This window comes from Leguminivora glycinivorella, chromosome 15, assembly GCF_023078275.1.
Source record: "Leguminivora glycinivorella isolate SPB_JAAS2020 chromosome 15, LegGlyc_1.1, whole genome shotgun sequence".
Classification (NCBI taxonomy): Eukaryota; Metazoa; Arthropoda; class Insecta; order Lepidoptera; family Tortricidae; genus Leguminivora; species Leguminivora glycinivorella.
In genome coordinates this window covers 1-21,665 of record NC_062985.1, presented here as the reverse complement: position 1 = coordinate 21,665, position 21,665 = coordinate 1, and the positions used below count along the sequence as shown (strand labels likewise).

The window sequence follows — 21,665 nt, the reverse complement described above, 5'->3', positions numbered from 1 at the left end:
AAAATTTTGGCGCCATTTTTTTGTCTCTTGTTTTTTGTCCTAGATCGAAAGGGCTCGTGATTTTGAGTAGGAAAAACATACAATTTGCCTACCTTAGAGGAAATATTTTAGGTGATTGTTCTCGCGAAAATGCCTGAAATAAGCCGCAATATGAAAGACATTGTTTGTGTGTTCTGGCATTTTTGCTGTTAAGTATTCTGATTGGTTTCATTTTACACATCTTTCTATGAAATAAAATCTTTATCGTTATCAATGTTATTCTTAGTTTTGTAGGTCCTTCTGTACAAAATTAGATATCTTAGAATAAGACCAAATACGAAGAGAATATGGTGTAATGGTTGTGATGTAGAAAATGCCTACTGATAAAGATCAGCTAAGATAACCACACAAAAAAAATCCCGTATTTTAAAAGACACCAAAAACGTATATAACTATAACTGCACTTCCATGTGTGTGAAGAATTAAGTAAGTACCAAGTATTCTCTTGCAATACAAAGAGGGTACGCCGCCAGTGTCATGGGGTCCATGCCGCAGGCAGAACTTTTGGACGGGGTTTTCTTTTTATAACAGTTTTATTTTTGTAGTTGAGTATTTTCATAGGTAGGTTTTTTTTTTTTTAGTTTTAATGTTATAGTTTTAATTGTATAGTTTTTGCTATCCTAAATTTAGTTTGTATATGTAAAAATAAATTGTTGTAACAGGGATACAAATGATTAAAGTACCAAATATGTGAAATAAAACCACTATGTTCACGTTGCAGGAGCGGCGCGCCCTCGCAAGCCCCGACGGGGACAAAGACGCGGACCCCCTCCTCGTGTCCCTCCTCCAAGAGGGCTCCGACATGATGGCGGACCTCCGACACCTCAATCTGAAGCCCCAGCAGTGCTATCGAAGCCCTGACCCCATCAACTTGTACCACAAAGTTGGACACGGTACGTTAGACTAGTCACAGTCACTGACTAGACACCAACTATAAGAGACCTCTTTCAAGATGGTTCAAATACTTCAATCCCAGCAGTGCTACCGAAGACCCCTCTTGTACCACAGTTGGCCATGGTACGAAAGACTCGCTCTTAAATATCTGCTACAAACCTGTGATGATCTTACAATATAACCTGAAGCCCTAGTTGGACATGGTAAGACTAGTTTTAGACCTCAAGGTCTACAAAGAGGCTCGAACATGATGGTGGACCTCCGACACCTCAATCTGAAGCCCCAGCAGTGCTGCCGCAGCCCCGACCCTATCAACTTGTACCGCAAAGTTGGACACGGTACGACTGGTCTTAGACCTCACTCTGAAAGAGCTCCTATAAGAGGGATTCCACCGGACCCTCTGTTAACTTGCCCCACACAGTTGGAGATGTAACGCCAGATAGATCTCACTCTAAAAGACCTTATATACGAAGAATCTTACAACATAGCCCAAAGGCTTAGCAGTGCTACCGAAGCCCTCAAATCCTATCAACTTGTACCACAAAGTTTTACATGGTAAGACCTCTTATAGGAGGGCTCATATATGATCACTCACTAGCTTAGTCTTTCCTCAATATCTAAAACAAAAATCTTTAAAATCATTAATAAAAAGAAATTCGGTTGAGACAACCACGAGTTGAATATTCGTTGATAAAAATGGATTAAAAGAGTAGTTAAGCGTGTCTGACTGAACCATAAAAACCACTTACTAATATATTTTTCTTCAATTGTCTTTTTAATACGCTCGAACTACTTAGTTTTTAATGAATTCACAAACGAAATATAATCTTCACGTTCCAGGTACACTCGACATGTACGTCCTGAATCCGTCCAAGGACTCAAAGCACGTGCGCGACTTCCTCAAGAAATGGCACAACAGCGAGCAGAAGCTCTTCGAGGGAGCCAGCGTCTCCAGCGCCTTCAACTTCCCCATCCCTAACCTCGTCTCCATCTGTGCGCTCCTCGTGTGGCGCCCCGCCAATCCCGACGACACCATCACCAGGATAATGTTCCCCGGCTCGACACCACAGCATAAAATCTTCGAAGGCCTAGAAAAACTCAAACACCTCGAATTCCTACAACATCCCACTTGCACGGGAAGACAAATGGCACCGCCTGCCCCACAACCTACAACTACGACAAGAGTTAAGACTACCAGGACGACAATAAGCAAAGAAAAGACAGATAAAACGAAAGACGAAAAGATTGTAGAACCTGAACCACCACTAAAAATTAAAGAAGAGAAAAACATCATAGATAATAAGTTACTCAGCGAATTGACTGACGGCGAGGAAAAGAAAATTGAATCTGTGCTGCAAGAGGCCATTACTAGTAGAGTTGAGACCAAATTAGATGATAAAATTGCTCAGTACGAGAGCACTGTGATAGATAGTAAAAAGAAGGAAATAAAGAAAAAGGACAAAGTAGTGGAAAAGAAGAAACGAATCGATAAGACTGAAGAAAAAGAGGTAAAAGAAGTTAAGACGGAATCGAAACAGGAAGTGAAAAAGACGGAACGAAAGAAATTAGATGTACGAAAAAGTGAAACGATGAGTGCGACGACTAGGACAAAAATAAGTCACCGAACTGCGGTACAAAAAACTGAAAAGAAAATCAGTAGTACTTTAATGGACAAAAAACCGGCTGATGATAAAAAATCACCGCCAGCCACTCCCAAAAAGACAGCAGAGGTAAAATCGACCATATCCAGCATTCAACCAGCTGTTAAAGATAGAGTTAAAGCTAAGACAAGGAAACTGAGCCCCGGTAGTACGCCAGCTAAAAGTACTAAAGAAGCCGCGAACCGCAAGGTCATGGAATCAAAATACAAACAGCCATCTCCCAAACGTGATATCACTCAAAAGACTGCAGACAAACCCAAAGTAAAACGAGAACCTATTTCACGGAGACCGAGACCTCTAGCTTCACCAGTAAAGGGAATGAAGGCTATGAAAAGTCCAACGAAATCTATTAAATCAGTAAAAGTGGACTCCAAACTGAAAGGACTTCAGAGAGTTAATTACGAAGATATTCTAAAAGACGCCAAAAAATCAGACGAGGATACGTCTAAGTCACTTGATGATATTAAATTACAAGAATTAGATGACAGGGAGGAGCAGGAGATCGTAAGAGAGATTGAAGCAGTATTTAATAGAGACAGTGAAGCTGAGGAAAAAGTAGAATTTGTGGGGCGTTCGGATATTGAAAAACTCATAATAGATGACACAAAAACGGAAACAACAGCTGATCCAGAATTTGAGGAAGAATACTTAATCATTGAAAAAGAAGAAGTTGATCAATACACTGAAGATTCTATCGCAGATCATGAGGCCAGTCAAGAACGTGAAGATCAATTACAAAAGCACGTTAAAGACAAGGAAGAGTCAGAGAAGAAAAAAGATGATTTCAAAGAGGAGCACGTTGAAGAAAAACAAACAACGGAATTGAAAACAGAAGTTAAACAGGAATCAAAGGAACACTCTGTCAGTGTCGAAGAAAAACAAGATCACAGTAGTGAAAAGAAAACTTCAGATAGCAAAAATGGTGCTGTCAAACTTAAAGATTCTTTAGACCTAAATGTAATGCAGGAATCACAGGAAAAAATATCTACTACTATCGAATCAGGGGCAACCACAGCACCAACTTTACCTGAAGATGAAAGAATAACTCTTGATGAAATTAAGGAAGATCAACAAGTAGAAGAAAAACATATCAAAGAAGAAACGAAAGAAGTACTTCCTCCACAAACGCTTGTAGATGTTAAGGCAAAGAGTCCAAAATTAGAAGCCATACCCGCACCATTGAGGGAAATAGTTAAAACACCAGACGAAGTCGCTGACTTGCCTTTGCACGAAGAAGTAGATTACAGGACATACGAGGAAAAGAAAACCCCAGTTGAAGAAAACATATTTAAAAGGAAACCAGATGTTGGTTTCGTTCACGAAATTAAAGTACCCAAGGATCTGCCTCTTCCGACCGAAGCTTTAACTTCCATCAAAGGAAGTCAACACGATGTGGTATTAAAAACAGTAGAGCGTCCATCCCATGCTGAGCTGGTAATGGTTACACCAGGATCAGCACCAGAATCACCAATGTATCCAGAACCGAGTAAAGTTCCGACTATTAAAGAACTAGAACCCGTCAAAGAGTACGATGACACGGATTTCAACTATGGCCAATTCACTGGACAACTACGAGAAACTCACATAACTACTGTAGACTCGCCTATAAAAGATGAAATAGTTATTGTGGAAGAGATTATCGCAGACAAAATACCTGTAATACCTGAAGATGTGGAAAAAGAAATTGAAGAAGCACGTAAATTGGAAGGCATCGATAGGCCTCCTTTAAGCCCTAAGGACGTAGAAAAGATTGTTGCTGATGTTGCTGAAGTACTCAAATCCGATAAGAGTTTAGAAGAAATTATGGCTGAAAAGTCCCCAGTAATGCTTCAGAAGTCTCCTGAACACTTGTTTAAAACAGATACGATAAGAAGTGCTATTGAAGCAACAAAGCAGTTAATCTCAAGTGAGACAGCCCTTAAAGAAGAAAAACAGATAGAGACTAAACAAGAGACTGCTGATATGGTTAAAGAGCTTTCCCCTGCACGATCAATTGCATCTGAAGATTTAAGTGAGGTTTCAGATAAAACCGTTCTCAGTGAAGGCAAGCGGGCTAAACGTGATATCAAAGAGGATACATATGACCAAGAAAAATCAAAGGATATAACTAAAGTAATAAAGGAAACAGTACAAGAATCAGTCGAAACAGATGAGCAACAAGATGACATTGAGCACGTCATAGAAGAAAAATCGGAGAAAAGGCTTAGCGTTTCTTTAGAAACAGCAAAAACGCTAGAAAAATTAGAAGAGCGAATGGCTGATTTAAAGAAAAAGGAAGAAGCAATATCACAAAAAATACTTTTTGATAAAAAACGGACTAGTACTGATTACCTCGAAAAAGACATTTTCGAAGAAAGTGTAACATCCAAAAAGTCTGCCAAAGACATCGCAACAAAGTCAGATGAAAAAGTGCCATCTTCGGACGTAGTCGACTTTGTCGCGAGCCAAGAGACGAAAAAATTGCATGATGAGATCATATCTACTGAGAAAGAAATATCCAGTGAAGTAAAGGAACAAATGAAAACATCTACTTATGAGCATGAGGTTCACAAAAATGGCGTATCTTCAACTGATCATTACGACATAAAGACGACGTTCGACGAAACTCAAAAGAGCCCTGAAATACAAAAAGATATGCAAGAAGTTCAAGAAAAGTTATTTGATAAAAAATCTACTCAATTGGATAGCAAAGAGGTTCAAAAATCTGTTGTTGAAGAAACCGTCACCATCGATAAAAACATTCTCAAATCTGATAATCTTCTCAGCAAGGTTCACTTAAAAGAACCCAGTCCAGAGAAGGATGATCAGAGTATAGTCGAAGATAAGGCAAAAGAAGATCATTTTGCTAAAGTAGGTAGCACTTATAAAGATTTAACTGTTACAGATAAGACCAAAACTGCACATATACCTGATGATGTAACTGTCACAACAGCTGATGTGCATGAAAGTCACAAGGCAGAAATCCAAAATGGACACAAAGAAGAAAAAGAGACACTGGATAAAGAACATAGTCCACTTTCGTTAAAGGAAAGGAAACTTTCTCTTGACAAGGAAAAAGATGATACTGAAGAATCTCACGACGAAAGCAAATCAAGTATCATTGAAACAGCGACTAAAGTAGTTAGCGAGATATCCAGTCAAATATTCGAAAAAACTGACAAACTATTAGAAAAGCACCTCCATATAACGGCTGAAACTTCTGACAAACTTGATGAAAAGCAAGTAAGTATAGAAAAGGAAATTCAGCCAGAGGTGTCGATCGATGGTGAAAAAATCCGAAGCATATCCAAACGAGACAGTGTAACTGAAAAGGGTATAGATGATGAAATACACGAAAAGCACACAACTGACTTGTCTAAATCCCTTGAAACTAGTATAAGTAAAGAAGTTATCGACATAACTTCAAAGGGACTAAGCATTGAGAAGAAGTCAGAAATTACGGATGGCATCCTTAAATTACATGAAAAACTGAGTCCCGAAAAAGAAGACAAAGAAGAAGACGTCACATCCGACGAACTTACAGAAACAACGCCACTCTCAGATAAACCCGAAAAGGACCTCAGCCCGCAAAAACTCCAGACTGAAGTTATCGACAGCCTAGAAACAGAACTAAATCTGGCAGACAAACATTCTTCATTGGACAAGGCACCCAGCCCAGCCTTATCTGAAAAAGCCCCATCTGAAAAAGCGCTTAGCCCAGTTCCATCTGAGAAGGCTCCCTCTGACAAGGCACCTAGCCCAGTACCGTCTGAGAAAGCCCCATCTGAAAAAGCGCGTAGCCCAGTACCATCAGAAAAGGCCCTCTCAGACAAAGCTGCTAGCCCAGTACCATCTGACAAGGCATCTAGCCCTACATTATCGGAAAAAACACCTTCAGAACGGGCTCCAAGCCTAGTTCCATCAGAAAAGGTACCATCTGAGAAGGCCCTATCTGACAAAGCTGCTAGCCCAGTGCCACCTGAGAAGGCCCTATCTGAAAAAGCGCCTAGCCCAGTACCATCTGAGAAGGCATTATCTGACAAAGCGCCTAGCCCAGTGCCATCTGAGAAGGCCCTATTTGACAAAGCTGCTAGCCCAGTGCCATCTGAGAAGGCCCTATCTGACAAAGCTGCTAGCCCAGTGCCGTCTGAAAGAGCACCATCTGAAAAAGCGTCTAGCCCAGTGCCATCTGACAAAGCACCTAGCCCTACATTATCGGAAATAGCACCTTCAGAACGGGCACCGAGCCTCGTTCCATCAGAAAAAGCGCCTAGCCCAGTGCCATCAGAAAAGGCCCTATCAGACAAAGCTGCTAGCCCAGTACCATCTGACAAGGCACCTAGCCCTACATTGTCAGAAAAAGCACCTTCAGAACGGGCACCAAGCCTAGTTCCATCAGAAAAAGCACCATCTGAAAAAGCCCCAGTACCATCTGATAAGGTTCTATCTGACAAAGCGCCTAGCCCAGTACCATCTAAGAAGGCTCTATCTGACGAACCGCCTAGCCCAATACCATCTGAGAAGGCTCTATCTGACAAAGCGCCTTGCCCTACATTATCGGAAAAAGCACCTTCAGAATGGGCACCAAGCCTCGTTCCATCAGAAAAGGCACCATCTGATAAAGCAATAAGTCCTACGCCATCAGAGAAAGCGCCTAGTCCATCTTTGTCAGAAAAGGCCCCATCAGAAAGAGCACCAAGTCTAGTTCCTTCGGAAAAGGCACCTAGCCCTACACCATCTGATAAGGCCCCATCGGAGAAAGCTTCAAGTCCAGTGCCGTCTGAAAAGGCCCCATCAGAGCAGGCTCCAAGCCCAGTACCATCAGATAAGGCACCTAGCCCTACATTATCGGAGAAAGCGCCTTCTGAACGGACACCCAGCCTTGATCCTTCAGAAAAGGCACTATCTGACAAAGTAGTAAGCCCAGTTCCAAGTGACAAGGCCCCATCTGGGAAGGCACAAAGCCCGGTACCGTCTGACAGAGCACCAAGTCCAACATTATCAGAAAAGGTACCATCTGATCGCGCACCAAGCCTAGTTCCATCTGAGAAGGCTCCAAGCCCTACTCCATCTGAAAAAGCCCCATCCGAGAAGGGTCATAGCCCTACACCGTCTGACAAGGCCCCATCTGAGAAGGCCCCATCGGATAAGGCACCAAGCCCGGTACCGTCTGAGAAAGCTCCATCTGAGAAGGCACCAAGCCCGACTCCATCTGAAAAGGACCCATCGGAGAAGGCTCATAGCCCTACACCGTCTGACAAGGCTTTGTCTAAGAAGGGCCCAAGCCCAGTACCATCAGACCAGGCTCCATCTGAGAAATCATCAAGCCCGGTACCGTCTGACAAAGTGCCTAGTCCAACATTATCTGAAAAGGCACCCTCTGAAAGAGCACCAAGCCTAGTTCCTTCAGAAAAGGCACCAAGCCCAGTACCATCTGAAATAGCCCCATCGGAAAAGGCACCTAGCCCAGTACCGTCTAAAAAAGCCCCATCTGAGAAGGCACCTAGCCCGGTACCGTCTGACAAAGCGCCAAGTCCAGCATTGTCTGAAAAGGCATCCTCTGAAAAAGCATTAAGTCTAGTTCCTTCGGAAAAGGCACCTAGCCCAGTGCCATCTGATAAGGTCCCATCTGAGAAGGCACCAAGCCCTACACCGTCTGACAAGGCCCCATCGGAGAAGGCTTCTAGCCCAGTGGCATCTGACAAGGCTCCATCGGAGAAGGCTTCTAGCCCAGTGACATCTGACAAGGCTCCATCGGAGAAGGCTTCTAGCCCAGTGCCATCTGACAAGGCTCCATCGGAGAAGGCTTCTAGCCCAGTGCCATCTAAGAAGGCATCTAGCCTAGTGCCCTCTGAAAAAGCCCCGTCTGAGAAGGCACCAAGCCCAGTACCATCTGACAAGGCCCCATCTGAGAAGGCACTCAGCCCAGTACCATCTGAAAAGGCACCTAGTCCAACATTGTCTGAAAAGGCACCGTCTGAGAGAGCACCAAGTCTAGTTCCTTCAGAAAAGGCACCTAGCCCAGTGCCATCTGACAAGGCCCCATCTGAGAAGGCACCAAGCCCAGTACCATCTGACAAGGCTCCATCTGAGAAGGCACCTAGCCCAGTACCGTCTGACAAGGCTCCATCTGAGAAGACACCGAGCCCAGTACCATCTGACAAGGCCCCATCTGAGAAGGCACTCAGCCCAGTGCCATCTGACAAAGCGCCTAGTCCAACATTATCTGAAAATGCACCTTCTGAAAGAGCGCCAATTATAGTTCCTTCTAAAAAGGCACCTAGCCCAGTACCTTCTGACAAGGCTTCATCTGAGAAGGCTGTTAGCCCAGTACCATCTGAGAAGGCACCAAGCCCAGTACCATCTGAAAAGGCACCTAGTCCAACATTGTCTGAAAAGGCACCGTCTGAGAGAGCATCCAGTCTAGTTCCTTCAGAAAAGGCACCTAGCCCAGTGCCATCTGACAAGGCCCCATCTGAGAAGGCACCAAGCCCAGTACCATCTGACAAGGCTCCATCTGAGAAGGCACCTAGCCCAGTACCGTCTGACAAGGCTCCATCTGAGAAGGCACCAAGCCCAGTACCATCTGACAAGGCTCCATCTGAGAAGGCACCTAGCCCAGTACCGTCTGACAAGGCTCCACCTGAGAAGGCACCTAGCCCAGTACCGTCTGACAAGGCTCCATCTGAGAAAGCACCTAGCCCAGTACCGTCTGACAAGGCTCCATCTGAGAAGGATTCTAGCCCAGTGCCATATGAAAAGGCACCAATCCCAGAGCCATCTGAAAAGGCCCCATCTGAGAAGGCACTTAGCTCTACACCATCTGACAAGGCCCCATCTGAGAAAGCAATAAGCTCTGCTCTATCTGACAAGGCACCTAGCCCAATACCCTCTGATAAAGTCCCGTCAGAAAAGGCACCTAGCCCCACATTGTCAGAAAAGGCACCGTCTGAAAGGAAAGCAAGTTTAGCACCGTCAGAAACGGTGCCCAGTCCAGTACCATCTGACAAAGCTCCAAGTCCAGTACCGTCTGATAAGGCCCCTTCAGAAAAGGCCCCTAGCCCAGCTCCCTCAGAATTAGGTCTGTTGGAAAAGGCATTAAGCCCTACACCATCTGACAAGGCTCCATCAGAAAAGGCAGCTAGCCCCACATTATCAGAAAAGTCACCCTCGGAAAGGGCACCAAGTCTAGCACATGCTGACAAGGTCCCATCTGATAAGGCTCCAAGTCCAGTTCCATCTGCTAAGGCACCTAGCCCTACATTATCAGAAAAGGCACCGTCTGAGAGATCACCTAGCCTTGTTCCTTCAGAAAAGGCACCTAGTCCGACGCCTTCCGATAAATCTAAGAAGGCTCCATCGGAAAAGGTAATCAGTCCAATACCATCGGAGAAGGCTCATAGTCCGGTTCTATCGGAGAGGGCTCCATCTGACAAAGCGCCTAGCCCCACTCTGTCAGAAAAAGCTCCAACTTCCAGAGCGGGAAGCTTGATTTTATCAGACATAGCTCCTAGCCCTACGCCATCAGACAAAGCACCTTCTGAAAAGGCCCCATCAGAAAAGGCGGCTAGCCCAGTGCCATTAGAGAAGGCCCATAGCCCAGTACCATCAGAAAAGGGCACATTGGAAAAGGTTCCTAGCCCAGTTCCAACTGAGAAGGCTCCTTCTGAGAAAGCACACAGTCCAGTACCATCTGAGAAAGCAATTAGCCCGACTCTGTCAGAAAAAGCTCCAACTTCCAGAGCGGGAAGTTTGATTCTGTCAGACATAACTCCTAGCCCTACGCCATCAGACAAAGCACCTTCTGAAAAGGCCCCATCAGAAAAGGCGGCTAGCCCAGTGCCATCAGAGAAGGCCCATAGCCCAGTACCATCAGAAAAGGGCACATCGGAAAAGGTTCCTAGCCCAGTTCCAACTGAGAAGGCTCCTTCTGATAAAGCACACAGTCCAGTACCATCTGAGAAAGCAATTAGCCCGACTCTGTCAGAAAAAGCTCCAACTTCCAGAGCGGGAAACTTGATTTTGTCAGACATAGCTCCTAGCCCTACGCCATCAGACAAAGCACCCTCTGAAAAGACCCCATCAGAAAAGGCGGCTAGCCCAGTGCCATCAGAGAAGGCCCATAGCCCAGTACCATCAGAAAAGGGCACATCGGAAAAGGTTCCTAGCCCAGTTCCAACTGAGAAGGCTTCTTCTGAGAAAGCACACAGTCCAGTACCATCTGAGAAAGCAATTAGCCCGACTCTGTCAGAAAAAGCTCCAACTTCCAGAGCGGGAAGTTTGATTCTGTCAGACATAGCTCCTAGCCCTACGCCATCAGACAAAGCACCTTCTGAAAAGGCCCCATCAGAAAAGGCGGCTAGCCCAGTGCCATTAGAGAAGGCCCATAGCCCAGAACCATCAGAAAAGGGCACATCGGAAAAGGTTCCTAGCCCAGTTCCAACTGAGAAGGCTCCTTCTGAGAAAGCACACAGTCCAGTACCATCTGAGAAAGCAATTAGCCCGACTCTGTCAGAAAAAGCTCCAACTTCCAGAGCGGGAAGTTTGATTCTGTCAGACATAGCTCCTAGCCCTACGCCATCAGACAAAGCACCTTCTGAAAAGGCCCCATCAGAAAAGGCGGCTAGCCCAGTGCCATTAGAGAAGGCCCATAGCCCAGAACCATCAGAAAAGGGCACATCGGAAAAGGTTCCTAGCCCAGTTCCAACTGAGAAGGCTCCTTCTGAGAAAGCACACAGTCCAGTACCATCTGAGAAAGCAATTAGCCCGACTCTGTCAGAAAAAGCTCCAACTTCCAGAGCGGGAAGTTTGATTCTGTCAGACATAGCTCCTAGCCCTACGCCATCAGACAAAGCACCTTCTGAAAAGGCCCCATCAGAAAAGGCGGCTAGCCCAGTACCATCAGAGAAGGCCCATAGCCCAGCACCATCAGAAAAGGGCACATCGGAAAAGGTTCCTAGCCCAGTTCCAACTGAGAAGGTTCCTTCTGAGAAAGCACACAGTCCAGTACCATCTGAGAAAGCAGTTAGCCCGACTCTGTCAGAAAAAGCTCCAACTTCCAGAGCGGGAAGTTTGATTCTGTCAGACATAGCTCCTAGCCCTACGCCATCAGACAAAGCACCTTCTGAAAAGGCCCCATCAGAAAAGGCGGCTAGCCCAGTGCCATTAGAGAAGGCCCATAGCCCAGAACCATCAGAAAAGGGCACATCGGAAAAGGTTCCTAGCCCAGTTCCAACTGAGAAGGCTCCTTCTGAGAAAGCACACAGTCCAGTACCATCTGAGAAAGCAATTAGCCCGACTCTGTCAGAAAAAGCTCCAACTTCCAGAGCGGGAAACTTGATTTTGTCAGACATAGCTCCTAGCCCTACGCCATCAGACAAAGCACCCTCTGAAAAGACCCCATCAGAAAAGGCGGCTAGCCCAGTGCCATCAGAGAAGGCCCATAGCCCAGTACCATCAGAAAAGGGCACATCGGAAAAGGTTCCTAGCCCAGTTCCAACTGAGAAGGTTCCTTCTGAGAAAGCACACAGTCCAGTACCATCTGAGAAAGCAGTTAGCCCGACTCTGTCAGAAAAAGCTCCAACTTCCAGAGCGGGAAGTTTAATTCTGTCAGACATAGCTCCTAGCCCTACGCCATCAGACAAAGCACCTTCTGAAAAGGCCCCATCGGAAAAAGCGGCTAGCCCAGCTCCATCTGGGAAGGCTCCTAGTCCGACATCGTCTGAAAAAGCGCCAACTTCAAGAGCAGGAAGCTTGATTTTGTCAGATATAGCTCCCAGTCCAACGCCATCAGACAAAGCTCCTTCTGAAAAGGCCCCATCGGAAAAGGCGGCTAGCCCAGTGCCATCAGAGAAGTCCCATAGCCCAGTACCATCAGAAAAGGCCACATCGGAAAAGGCTCCTAGCCCAGTGCCATCAGAAAAGGCACTATCAGAGGAGGCTTCTAGCCCAGTGCCATCAGAGAAGGCCTATAGCCCGGTTCCATCAGAAAAGGTACCATCAGAGAAGGCTCATAGCCCAGATCCATCTGAGAAGGCTCCTTCAGAGAAAGCACACAGTCCAGTACCATCTGAGAAAGCAATTAGCCCGACTCTGTCAGAAAAGCTCCAACTTCCAGAGCGGGAAGTTTGATTCTGTCAGACATAGCTCCTAGCCCTACGCCATCAGACAAAGCACCTTCTGAAAAGGCCCCATCGGAAAAAGCGGCTAGCCCAGTTCCATCTGGGAAGGCTCCTAGTCCGACATCGTCTGAAAAAGCGCCAACTTCAAGAGCAGGAAGCTTGATTTTGTCAGATATAGCTCCCAGTCCAACGCCATCAGACAAAGCTCCTTCTGAAAAGGCCCCATCGGAAAAGGCGGCTAGCCCAGTGCCATCAGAGAAGGCCCATAGCCCAGTACCATCAGAAAAGGCCACATCGGAAAAGGCTCCTAGCCCAGTGCCATCAGAAAAGGCACTATCAGAGGAGGCTTCTAGCCCAGTGCCATCAGAGAAGGCCTATAGCCCGGTTCCATCAGAAAAGGTACCATCAGAGAAGGCTCATAGCCCAGATCCATCTGAGAAGGCTCCTTCAGAGAAAGCACACAGTCCAGTACCATCTGAGCAAGTTCTTAGCCCGACTCTGTCAGAAAAAGCTCCAACTTCCAGAGCGGGAAGCTTGATTCTGTCAGACATAGCTCCTAGCCCAACGCCTTCAGACAAAGCTCCTTCTGAAAAAGCTCCATCGGAAAAGGCGGCTAGCCCAGTGCCATCAGAGAAGGTACCTAGCCCAGTACTATCTGACAAAGCTCCCAGCCCCACTTTGTCAGAAAAAGCACCAACTTCCAGAGCGGGAAGCTTGATTCTGTCAGATATAGCACCAAGCCCAACTCCATCAGATAAAATATCAGAAAAGGCACCCAGCCCAGAGCCATCTAAAAAGGCCCCATCGGTAAAGGCTTCTAGCCCAGTGCCCTCTGAAAAGGCACCATCAGAGAAAACTTCTAGCCCAGTGCCATCGGAAAAAACCCCATCAGAGAAAGCTCCTAGCCCGACTTTGTCTGAAAAAGCACCAACTTCGAGAGCAGGAAGTTTGATTCTCTCAGACACAGCTCCTAGTCCTGCGCCATCAGACAAAGTGTTTGAAAAGGCATCCAGCCCAGTACCATCTGAGAAAGCCCTATCTGACAAAGTACACAGTCCAGTTCCGTCTGACAAAGCGCCTAGCCCTACTCTATCAGAAAAAGCTCCGAGTTCTAGAGCAGGAAGCTTAATATTGTCAGACATCGCTCCCAGCCCTACACCATCAGATAAAGCATCTGAAAAGCCCTCGAGCCCAGCACCGTCTGATAAGGCTCCTTCGGAGAAGGCACCCAGCCCAACACCATCTGACAAGGCACCTTCGGAGAAGGCACTAAGCCCAGTACTGTCTGAAAAAGCTCCTTCGGAGAAGGCACCTAGCCCAGCACCTTCTGACAAGGCTCCATCAGAGAAAGCGCCTAGTCCAGCACCATCTGACAAAGCACCATCGGAGAAGGCACCTAGCCCGGTACCATCTGACAAGCCACCATCGGAAAAGGCACCTAGCCCAGTACTATCAGAGAAGGCACCTAGCCCAGCACCGTGTGATAAGGCTACCTCAGAGAAAGCGCCTAGCCAATCTCCTTCTGATACGGCTCCATCCGAGAAAGCGCCTAGCCCAGCACCATCAGACCAAGTGCCATCTGAGAAAGCGCCTAGCCCAGTACCGTCAGGTAAAGCTCCAAGCCCGACATTATCAGAAAAAGCTCCATCAGAGCGGACACCCAGCCTAGTGCCACCTGAGAAGGCATTAAGTACAGTACCATCAGATAAGGATTTATCAGAGAAAGCAATAAGTCCAGCGCCGTCTGATAAGGCACTTTCAGACAAAGCGCCTAGCCCAGCACCATCTGAAGCTATATCGGAGAAAGCGACTAGTCCAGTACCGTCAGATAAAGCTCCAAGCCCGACATTATCAGAAAAGGCTCCGTCAGAGCGAGCACCAAGCCTAGTGCCATCGGAGAAAGCAGTAAGTCCAGCGCCGTCAGATAAGGCACTTTCAGACAAAGCACCTAGCCCGGAACCATCTGACAAGGCTATATCGGAGAAAGCACAGAGCCCAGTATTATCTGAAAAGGCGCATAGTCCAACTTTATCAGAAAAAGCCCCATCTGAAAGGACACCGAGCTTGGTTTCATCAGAAAAAGTAACTAGCCCTGCGTTATCAGACAAGAGACCTAGCTTAGTGCTTCCTGATAAATCATCGAAGCCAACTCCATTTGAAACAGCTACTTTTGGAGACGAGTCAGATACTTATGATGAACCTGGCTCTCCTGATCTTGTAGATGAAGATTTGATTGAACCAGGCAAAGAAAAGTTTATGCTTTCTAGCATGTTGACTCAATTTGACGATAAAGTTCACAAAACTGATGCGATTGTTTCTTCAGTTACGAAAGAAAAGACTGTTGAAGATGTTTTGAAGGATATTCCTTCTGACAAATCAGAAATTACGACAGATAAAGTCGGCAAAATGGAACCTTCGACGCCACCAGTCTCGCCGGAAACAAAGAAAGCTGATGACGCTACTAGCCCATCTGAAAAATCGAAACCAGCGATTAGCCTGGAAAAAGTTACGCTACCAGATGAAACCGATAGGATTTCAATTGTGACCGTACAACCTCCTAGCCCTGAGGTTCTCAGTGACCGATCAGAACAGGAAGTCTTCACACAGCAAATAAAGATATCCCCGCACGAGATGCATACTGAAGCAACTCAGGTTAAGGAAGAATCTTTAGTTTCTAAGAAAATTGATACTCTCGAATCAAGTGAATTTTCACATAGTGTTGACCATGAAGTTTCAACAGAAAAGGATGGGATAGTTGACGTGTTAGTATCTGGCATAAAAGATATAGGCCACATTATTAAAGAATCGTTGGTCGATGGCATTCATGAAATAATCAAAGATGATACTAAAACTGATGACGAAAAAATTACAGCTGCGTCAGAGAAAGTATCAAGTCCTGCGCCTTCAGAGAAAGCCTTGGAAACAGCGCCAAGCCCAACTTTATCAGAAAAGGCGCCTTCAGAAAGAGCAGCTAGTTTAGTTCCATCAGAAAAGGCGCATAGCCCGACACCATCTGATACTGCAATAAGTCCAACACCTTCAGAAAAAGCAACATCTGAAAAGGCACCAAGCCCAGCACCATCTGACAAGGCTCCTTCTGAGAAAGCAGCTAGCCCTGCTCCATCTGACAAAGCTCCCTCAGAGAAGGCACATAGCCCAGCGCCATCTGACAAGGCTCCTCTCTGAGAAGGCACCTAGCCCGGCACCATCTGACAAGTCTCCCTCTGAGAAGGCACCTAGCCCGGTACCAGCTGAGAAGGCTCCTTCAGAGAAGGCACCTAGCCCAGCGCCATCTGACAAATCTTCCTCTGAAAAGGCACCTAGCCCGGCGCTATCTGACAAGGCGCCTTCTGAAAAGGCACATAGCCCGACTCCATCTGATAACGTGTTGAGCCCAGTACCATCTGAGAAGGCTCCTTCTGAAAAGGTCCCTAGCCCTGCTCCATCTGACAAGGCTCCCTCAGAGAAGGCACCCAGTCCAACGCCATCTGAGAAAGCTCCCTCTGAGAAGGCACCTAGCCCAGCACCGTCTGAGAAGGCACCTAGCCAAGAACCGTCTGAGAGGGCACTTAGCCCCACACCATCTGACAAGGCTCCCTCTGAGAAGGGACCTAGCCCGGTACCGTCTGACAAGGCGCCTTCTGAGAAAGCACATAGCCCAACGCCATCAGAGAAAGCTCCCTCTGAGAAGACCTCAAGCCCATCACCATCTGACAAGGCACCCTCTGAGAAGGCACATAGCCCAACGCCATCTGACAAGGCTCCTTCTGAGAAGGCAGCTAGCCCTGCTCCATCTGACAAGGCTCCCTCAGAGAAGGCACCTAGCCCGGCACCATCTGACAAGGCGCCTTCTGAAAAGGCACATAGCCCGACCCCATCTGATAAGGCTCCTTCAGAAAACGCACTTAGTCCAGTACCTTCTGCTCCATCAGATACGGCTCCCTCAGAGAAGGCACCCAGTCCAACGCCATCTGAGAAAGCTCCCTCTGAGAAGGCACCTAGCCCAGCACCGTCTGAGAAGGCACCTAGCCCAACACCATCTGACAAGGCTCCCTCTGAGAAGGCACCAAGTCCAGTACTGTCTGAGGAGGCACATAGCCCAACACCATCTGACAAGGCTCCGTCTGAGAAGGCACCAAGCCCAGTACCGTCTGACGAGGCTCCATCTGAGAAGGCCCCTAGACAGGCATCATCTGACAAGGCTCCCTCTGAGAAGGCCCCTAGCCAGGCACCATCTGAGAAGGCTCCAAGCCCATTACCGTCTGACATGGCTCCCTCTGAACATGCCCCTAGCCCTGCTCCATCTGACAAGGCTCCCTCTGAGAAGGCACCCAGCCCAACGCCATCTGAGAAAGCTCCCTCTGAGAAGGCAGCTAGCCCTACTCCATCTGACAAGGCGCCTTCTGAAAAGGCACATAGCCCGACCCCATCTGACAAGCTATTGAGCCCAGTGCCATCTGAAAAGGCTCCTTCGAAAAAAGCACTTAGTCCTGTACCTTCTGACAAAGCTCCCTCTGAAAAGGCCCCTAGCCCTGCTCCATCTGACAAGGCTCCCTCAGAGAAGGCACCAAGTCCAACGCCATCTGAGAAAGCTCCCTCTGAGAAGGCACCTAGCCCAGCACCGTCTGAGAAGGCACCTAGCCCCACACCATCTGACAAGGCTCCCTCTGAAAAGGCACCCAGCCCAACACCATCTGATAAGGCTCCCTCTGAGAAAGCACCTATCCCGGCACCATCTGACAAGGCGCCTTCTGAAAAGGCACCTAGCCCAACACCATCTGAAAAGCCTGTAAGCGCAGCGCCTACAGAAAAAGTCTATGGCAAATCACCTAGTCCTATTCCTGCTGAAAAGCCAACCAGCTTACCTCTAGTCGATGTAATTTGTACTGAAACAACGGAACATGGCAAACTACTAACTCAAATTTCTGACGAAACGCCATTTGAGAAACCGATCAGCCCACTTGTATCTGAAAAGGCAAAGATCTGTAGCCCAATGCCATTTGATAAGGTACCTTCTGAAGACGCACCTAGTCCATGCGGTAGCCCTGAGCCATCTGAGATTTCTACCAATTCAAGTTTAATAGAGAAACGCACTTCTGTGACATTAGAAAAGGCTGCTACAGAGAAAGTGGTCAGTCTAGTGCCATCTGACAAGGTTCCCTTAGAGAAAGCAGTGAGCCCTGCACCATCAGATAAGGTTCCATCGGAGAAGGAACCTAGCCCTGCTGCATCTGACAAGGCTCATTCCGAGAAGGTCCCTAAACCAGTACTGTCTGAGAAGGCTCCTTCAGAAAAGGCATCAAGCCCTACGCCATCAGACAAAGCTCCTTCAGAGAAAGCTCTTAGTCCAGTACCATCTAAGAAGGCCCCATCTGACAAAACGCCTAGCCCAGCACCATCTGACAAGGCTCCTTCAGAGAAGGCAACAAGCCCAGTGACATCTGACAAGGCACCAAGCCCTGTACCATGTGACAAGGCTTCTTCAGAGAAAGCACATAGTGCTACACCTTCTGATAAAGTATTTAGCCCAGCTCCATCTGACAAGGTTTCCTCGGAAAAGGCACCTAGCCCAGTACCTTCTGACAAAGCTTCTTCAGACAAGGTACCAAGCCCAGTGCCGTCTGACAAAGCTCCTTCAGAGAAGGCACCCTTGGAGAAAGCAGTGAGCCTATCTCCATCTGACAAGGCTCCTTCGGAGAAGGCACCTAGCCCAGTACCATCTGACAAAGCTCCCTCAGAAAAGGCACCAAGCCCTGTACCATCTGACAAAGCTCCTTCGGAGAAGGCAGCCAGCCCAGTGCCTTCCGATAAGGCGCTAAGCCCTACACCATCAGACAAGGAACCCTCAGTGCAGGCACCTAGCCCTGCACCCTCAGACATGGCCCCCTCAGAGAAGGCTACTAGCCCAGTACCGTCAGAAAAAGCATCCAGTCCAGTACCATCAGACAAGGCTCCTTCTGAGAAAGCTGCAAGTCCTGTACCATCTGAAAAAGCTCCTTCGGAGAAAGCACCAAGCCCGACACCCTCAGACAAAGCTTCCTCAGAGAAGGCTCCTAGCCCAATACCATCGGCACCATCTTTAAGAGCTGCAAGCTTAGTTGCATCGGAAAAACCTCGACCTGAGAAAGGCCTTAGCCCAGTACCTTCTGATAAAGAATCTGAAAAGGCATTAAGCCCTACACCGTCAGAAAAAGAATCTTCCGAAAAAGCACTGAGCCCAGTACCATCAGACAAGGCTCCTTCTGAGAAAGCTACAAGCCCTGTTCCATCTGAAAAAGCTCCTTCGGAGAAGGCACCCAGCCCTACACTGTCAGACAAGGCCCCTTCAGAGAAGATAACTAGCCCAGTATCATCTGAAAAAGCGTCCAGTCCAGTACCATCAGACAAGGCTCCTTCTGAGAAAGCTACAAGCCCTGCACCCTCAGACAAGGCCCCCTCAGAGAAGGCTACCAGCCCAGTACCGTCAGAAAGAACATCCAGTCCAGTACCATCAGACAAGGCTCCTTCTGAGAAAGCTGCAAGTCCTGTACCATCTGAAAAAGCTCCTTCGGAGAAAGCACCAAGCCCTACACCTTCAGACAAAGCTTCCTCAGAGAAGGCTCCTAGCCCAATACCATCGGCACCATCTTCAAGGGCTGCAAGTTTAGTTCCATCGGAAAAAGCTCCATCTGAGAAAGGCCTCAGCCCAGTACCTTCTGATAAAGAATCTGAAAAGGCACTAAGCCCTACACCGTCAGAAAAAGAACCTTCGGAAAAGGCACTCAGCCCAGTACCATCAGACAACGCTCCTTCTGAGAAAGCTACAAGCCCTGTACCATCTGACAAAGCTCCTTCAGAGAAGGCATCAAGCCCTGTTCCATCTGAAAAGGCTCCTTCAGAGAAGGCACCCAGCCCTACACCCTCAGACAAGGCCCCCTCAGAGAAGGCTACTAGCCCCGTACCATTGGAAAAAGCGTCCAGTCCAGTACCATCAGCAACATCTTCAAGAGCTGCAAGTTTAGTTCCATCGGAAAAGGCTCCATCTCAGAAGGGCCTTAGCCCAATACCTTCCGACAAAGAATCTGAAAAGGCACTAAGTCCTACACCCTCAGACAAGGCTCTGTCAGAGAAGGCACCAAGCCCAGTACCTTCTGACAACGCTCACAGCCCAGTCCCACCTGCACATAAAGGACCTGAAAAGGCCACTAGCCCTACACCACCTGAGAAGGCCTCGGAAAAGGCGCCAAGCCCTGTTCCATCTGACAAGGCAGTTAGCCCTGTGCCTTCTGATAAAGCTCCTCCAGAAAAAGCACATTCTGAGAAGGCATCAAGTCCACGCCGTCAGAAAGAGTGCCTTCAGAGAAAGGACTAAGTCCTGTGCCATCAGAAAAAGCGCGCTTAGCCCAGTACCATCAGACAAGGCTCCCTCGAGAGAAAGCATCAAGCCCAGTACCTTCTGACAAAGCTACTAGTCCAACTCCATCGGAAAAAATGCCAACTTCAAGAGCTGGTAGCTTGATCCCATCAGAAAAGGGCCCAAGCCCCATTCCATCTGAAAAAGCACCTTCAGAAAAGGCACTGAGTCCTAACCTATCTGATAAAAGCTCCATCTGAGATAGCAATTAGCCCTGCACCGTCCGACAAGGTTCTCTAGTCCAACACCTTCAACTAAATCAGACATACCTGTTGAAGAGACTATTTGCCCTAATGCTAGCGTGGAAAAACTGGAAGGTATCGTATCCAGTGCAGTGATACAAGAACTAGTCGATCCAACTCTTGAAAAGTTGATTGCAGATATTGTTAAGCCAGAAGGTAAGATCACTGATAAGGCCGCTGAGAAAGCGACTAGTTCTGTACCGTCCGACAAGGTACCTAGTCCAGCTCCGTCAGATAAGGCACCAAGCCCTACTTCATCAGAGAAATTACCATCCTGAACGAGCAATCAACCTAGTTCCTTCAGAAAAAGCGCTTAGCCCAATACCATCTGATAAAGCAGCTAGCCCAGCACCATCTGATAAGGCTCATCATGACGAAGGCAGTTAGCTTGAGGAAGACGACTACCATCAGGAGAAGGTAATTAGTCCTACACCATCTGACAAGATGATATCTCGAAAAAGCACCACCAGATTTGGTTTCAAGTCCATTACCATCACACAGTGAAAAGGATGTATTTGATAAAAAGATCGCTACTCCCTGGACCAAGTCCAGAAAATTTGACATTGAAACATCGCTTGATACTACACCTTAGTGCCTGACAAGTCGGAAGAACACAATTATTAGCTCTTCTGAAAAAGGTGGACGAGGAAAAGCCAGTTACCGCGTCAGATACAAAACCTCTTCTGACTGAATTGAGTTAAAGCATCTAAAGTTTCTGAAAAAGAAACGAAGGAAATTACTGAAAGCTGATGAAAAAGATGTTGACGAGAGAGATAGGACAGTTAAAGGCATAGTATCTACGACTCAATCCAAAATGACATCTCAAATAGACAAAGAACTTGCACATTTGATAGCTTTAGCCATGTAACATCATCTGATGAGAGTTATTCTAGTATGGAGTCGAGGAAAGACTTACATGAAGAACGATCAATTAATGGGACCAGGCAAACATTGAAAACTGATATGTTTTCAAAACACGAGTCATTCTTCACATGAAACCAGTTATAAGTCGACTATGGAAGAAACTAAATCTCATTCTACCAAAAAGAGATCAATAAGATCATGAAAAGCTTAGAGACACATCAGATATCTTATCATCAATATCTACAATTGATAGTGGTGTAGATAGAGACAGTATGACAATGCATGACTCATCGGAAGATGTTTTCCAAAGAAGTCAGCTTAGAAGAAAAACCTGAACAGTTTTGAAACTACTGGAAAAAGACAAAAGATCCAAAGTGATTTCTGATTCCAGAAACTTATTACAATCTATTAGTAGCAGTAGGTTGAGTAGATTCAGCGATGAATCACATACTTCTACATTAAAAGAAATGGA

At 47.0% G+C, this 21,665-nt stretch overlaps 2 protein-coding genes across 3 annotated transcripts in view; both read left to right on the top strand.

Moving 5' to 3' along the window:
- The window catches only part of LOC125233897 (microtubule-associated protein futsch), a 290,060-nt gene extending 277,218 nt beyond the window's left edge, over nt 1-12,842 (top strand). For both annotated transcript variants that reach the window (XM_048140062.1, XM_048140063.1), the window contains 2 exons: nt 761-932; nt 1,774-12,842. In XM_048140062.1, the coding sequence (XP_047996019.1) occupies nt 761-932; nt 1,774-12,704 (11,103 nt within the window). In that variant the 3' untranslated portion in view covers nt 12,705-12,842. The remainder of the gene's footprint in view (nt 1-760; nt 933-1,773) is intronic.
- Nucleotides 12,843-15,100: 2,258 nt separating this feature from the next.
- Nucleotides 15,101-20,711, top strand: LOC125234158 (nascent polypeptide-associated complex subunit alpha, muscle-specific form-like). The gene is made up of 2 exons (XM_048140361.1): nt 15,101-15,841; nt 15,885-20,711. The coding sequence occupies exons 1-2, from the start codon at nt 15,101-15,103 to the stop codon at nt 20,043-20,045; spliced, it is 4,902 nt and encodes a 1,633-aa protein (XP_047996318.1). The 3' UTR covers nt 20,046-20,711.
- The last annotated feature ends 954 nt before the right edge of the window (nt 20,712-21,665 follow it).

What these genes read in the sequence shown, in the direction of transcription:
- LOC125234158 (XM_048140361.1), top strand. Translation starts at nt 15,101, where the DNA reads ATGGAACCTTCGACGCCACCAGTCTCGCCGGAAACAAAGAAAGCTGAT. An exon ending in ACAAAGCTCCCTCAGAGAAG is followed by an intron (nt 15,842 to 15,884) that starts GCACATAGCCCA and finishes CTCTCTGAGAAG; the next exon opens with GCACCTAGCCCGGCACCATC.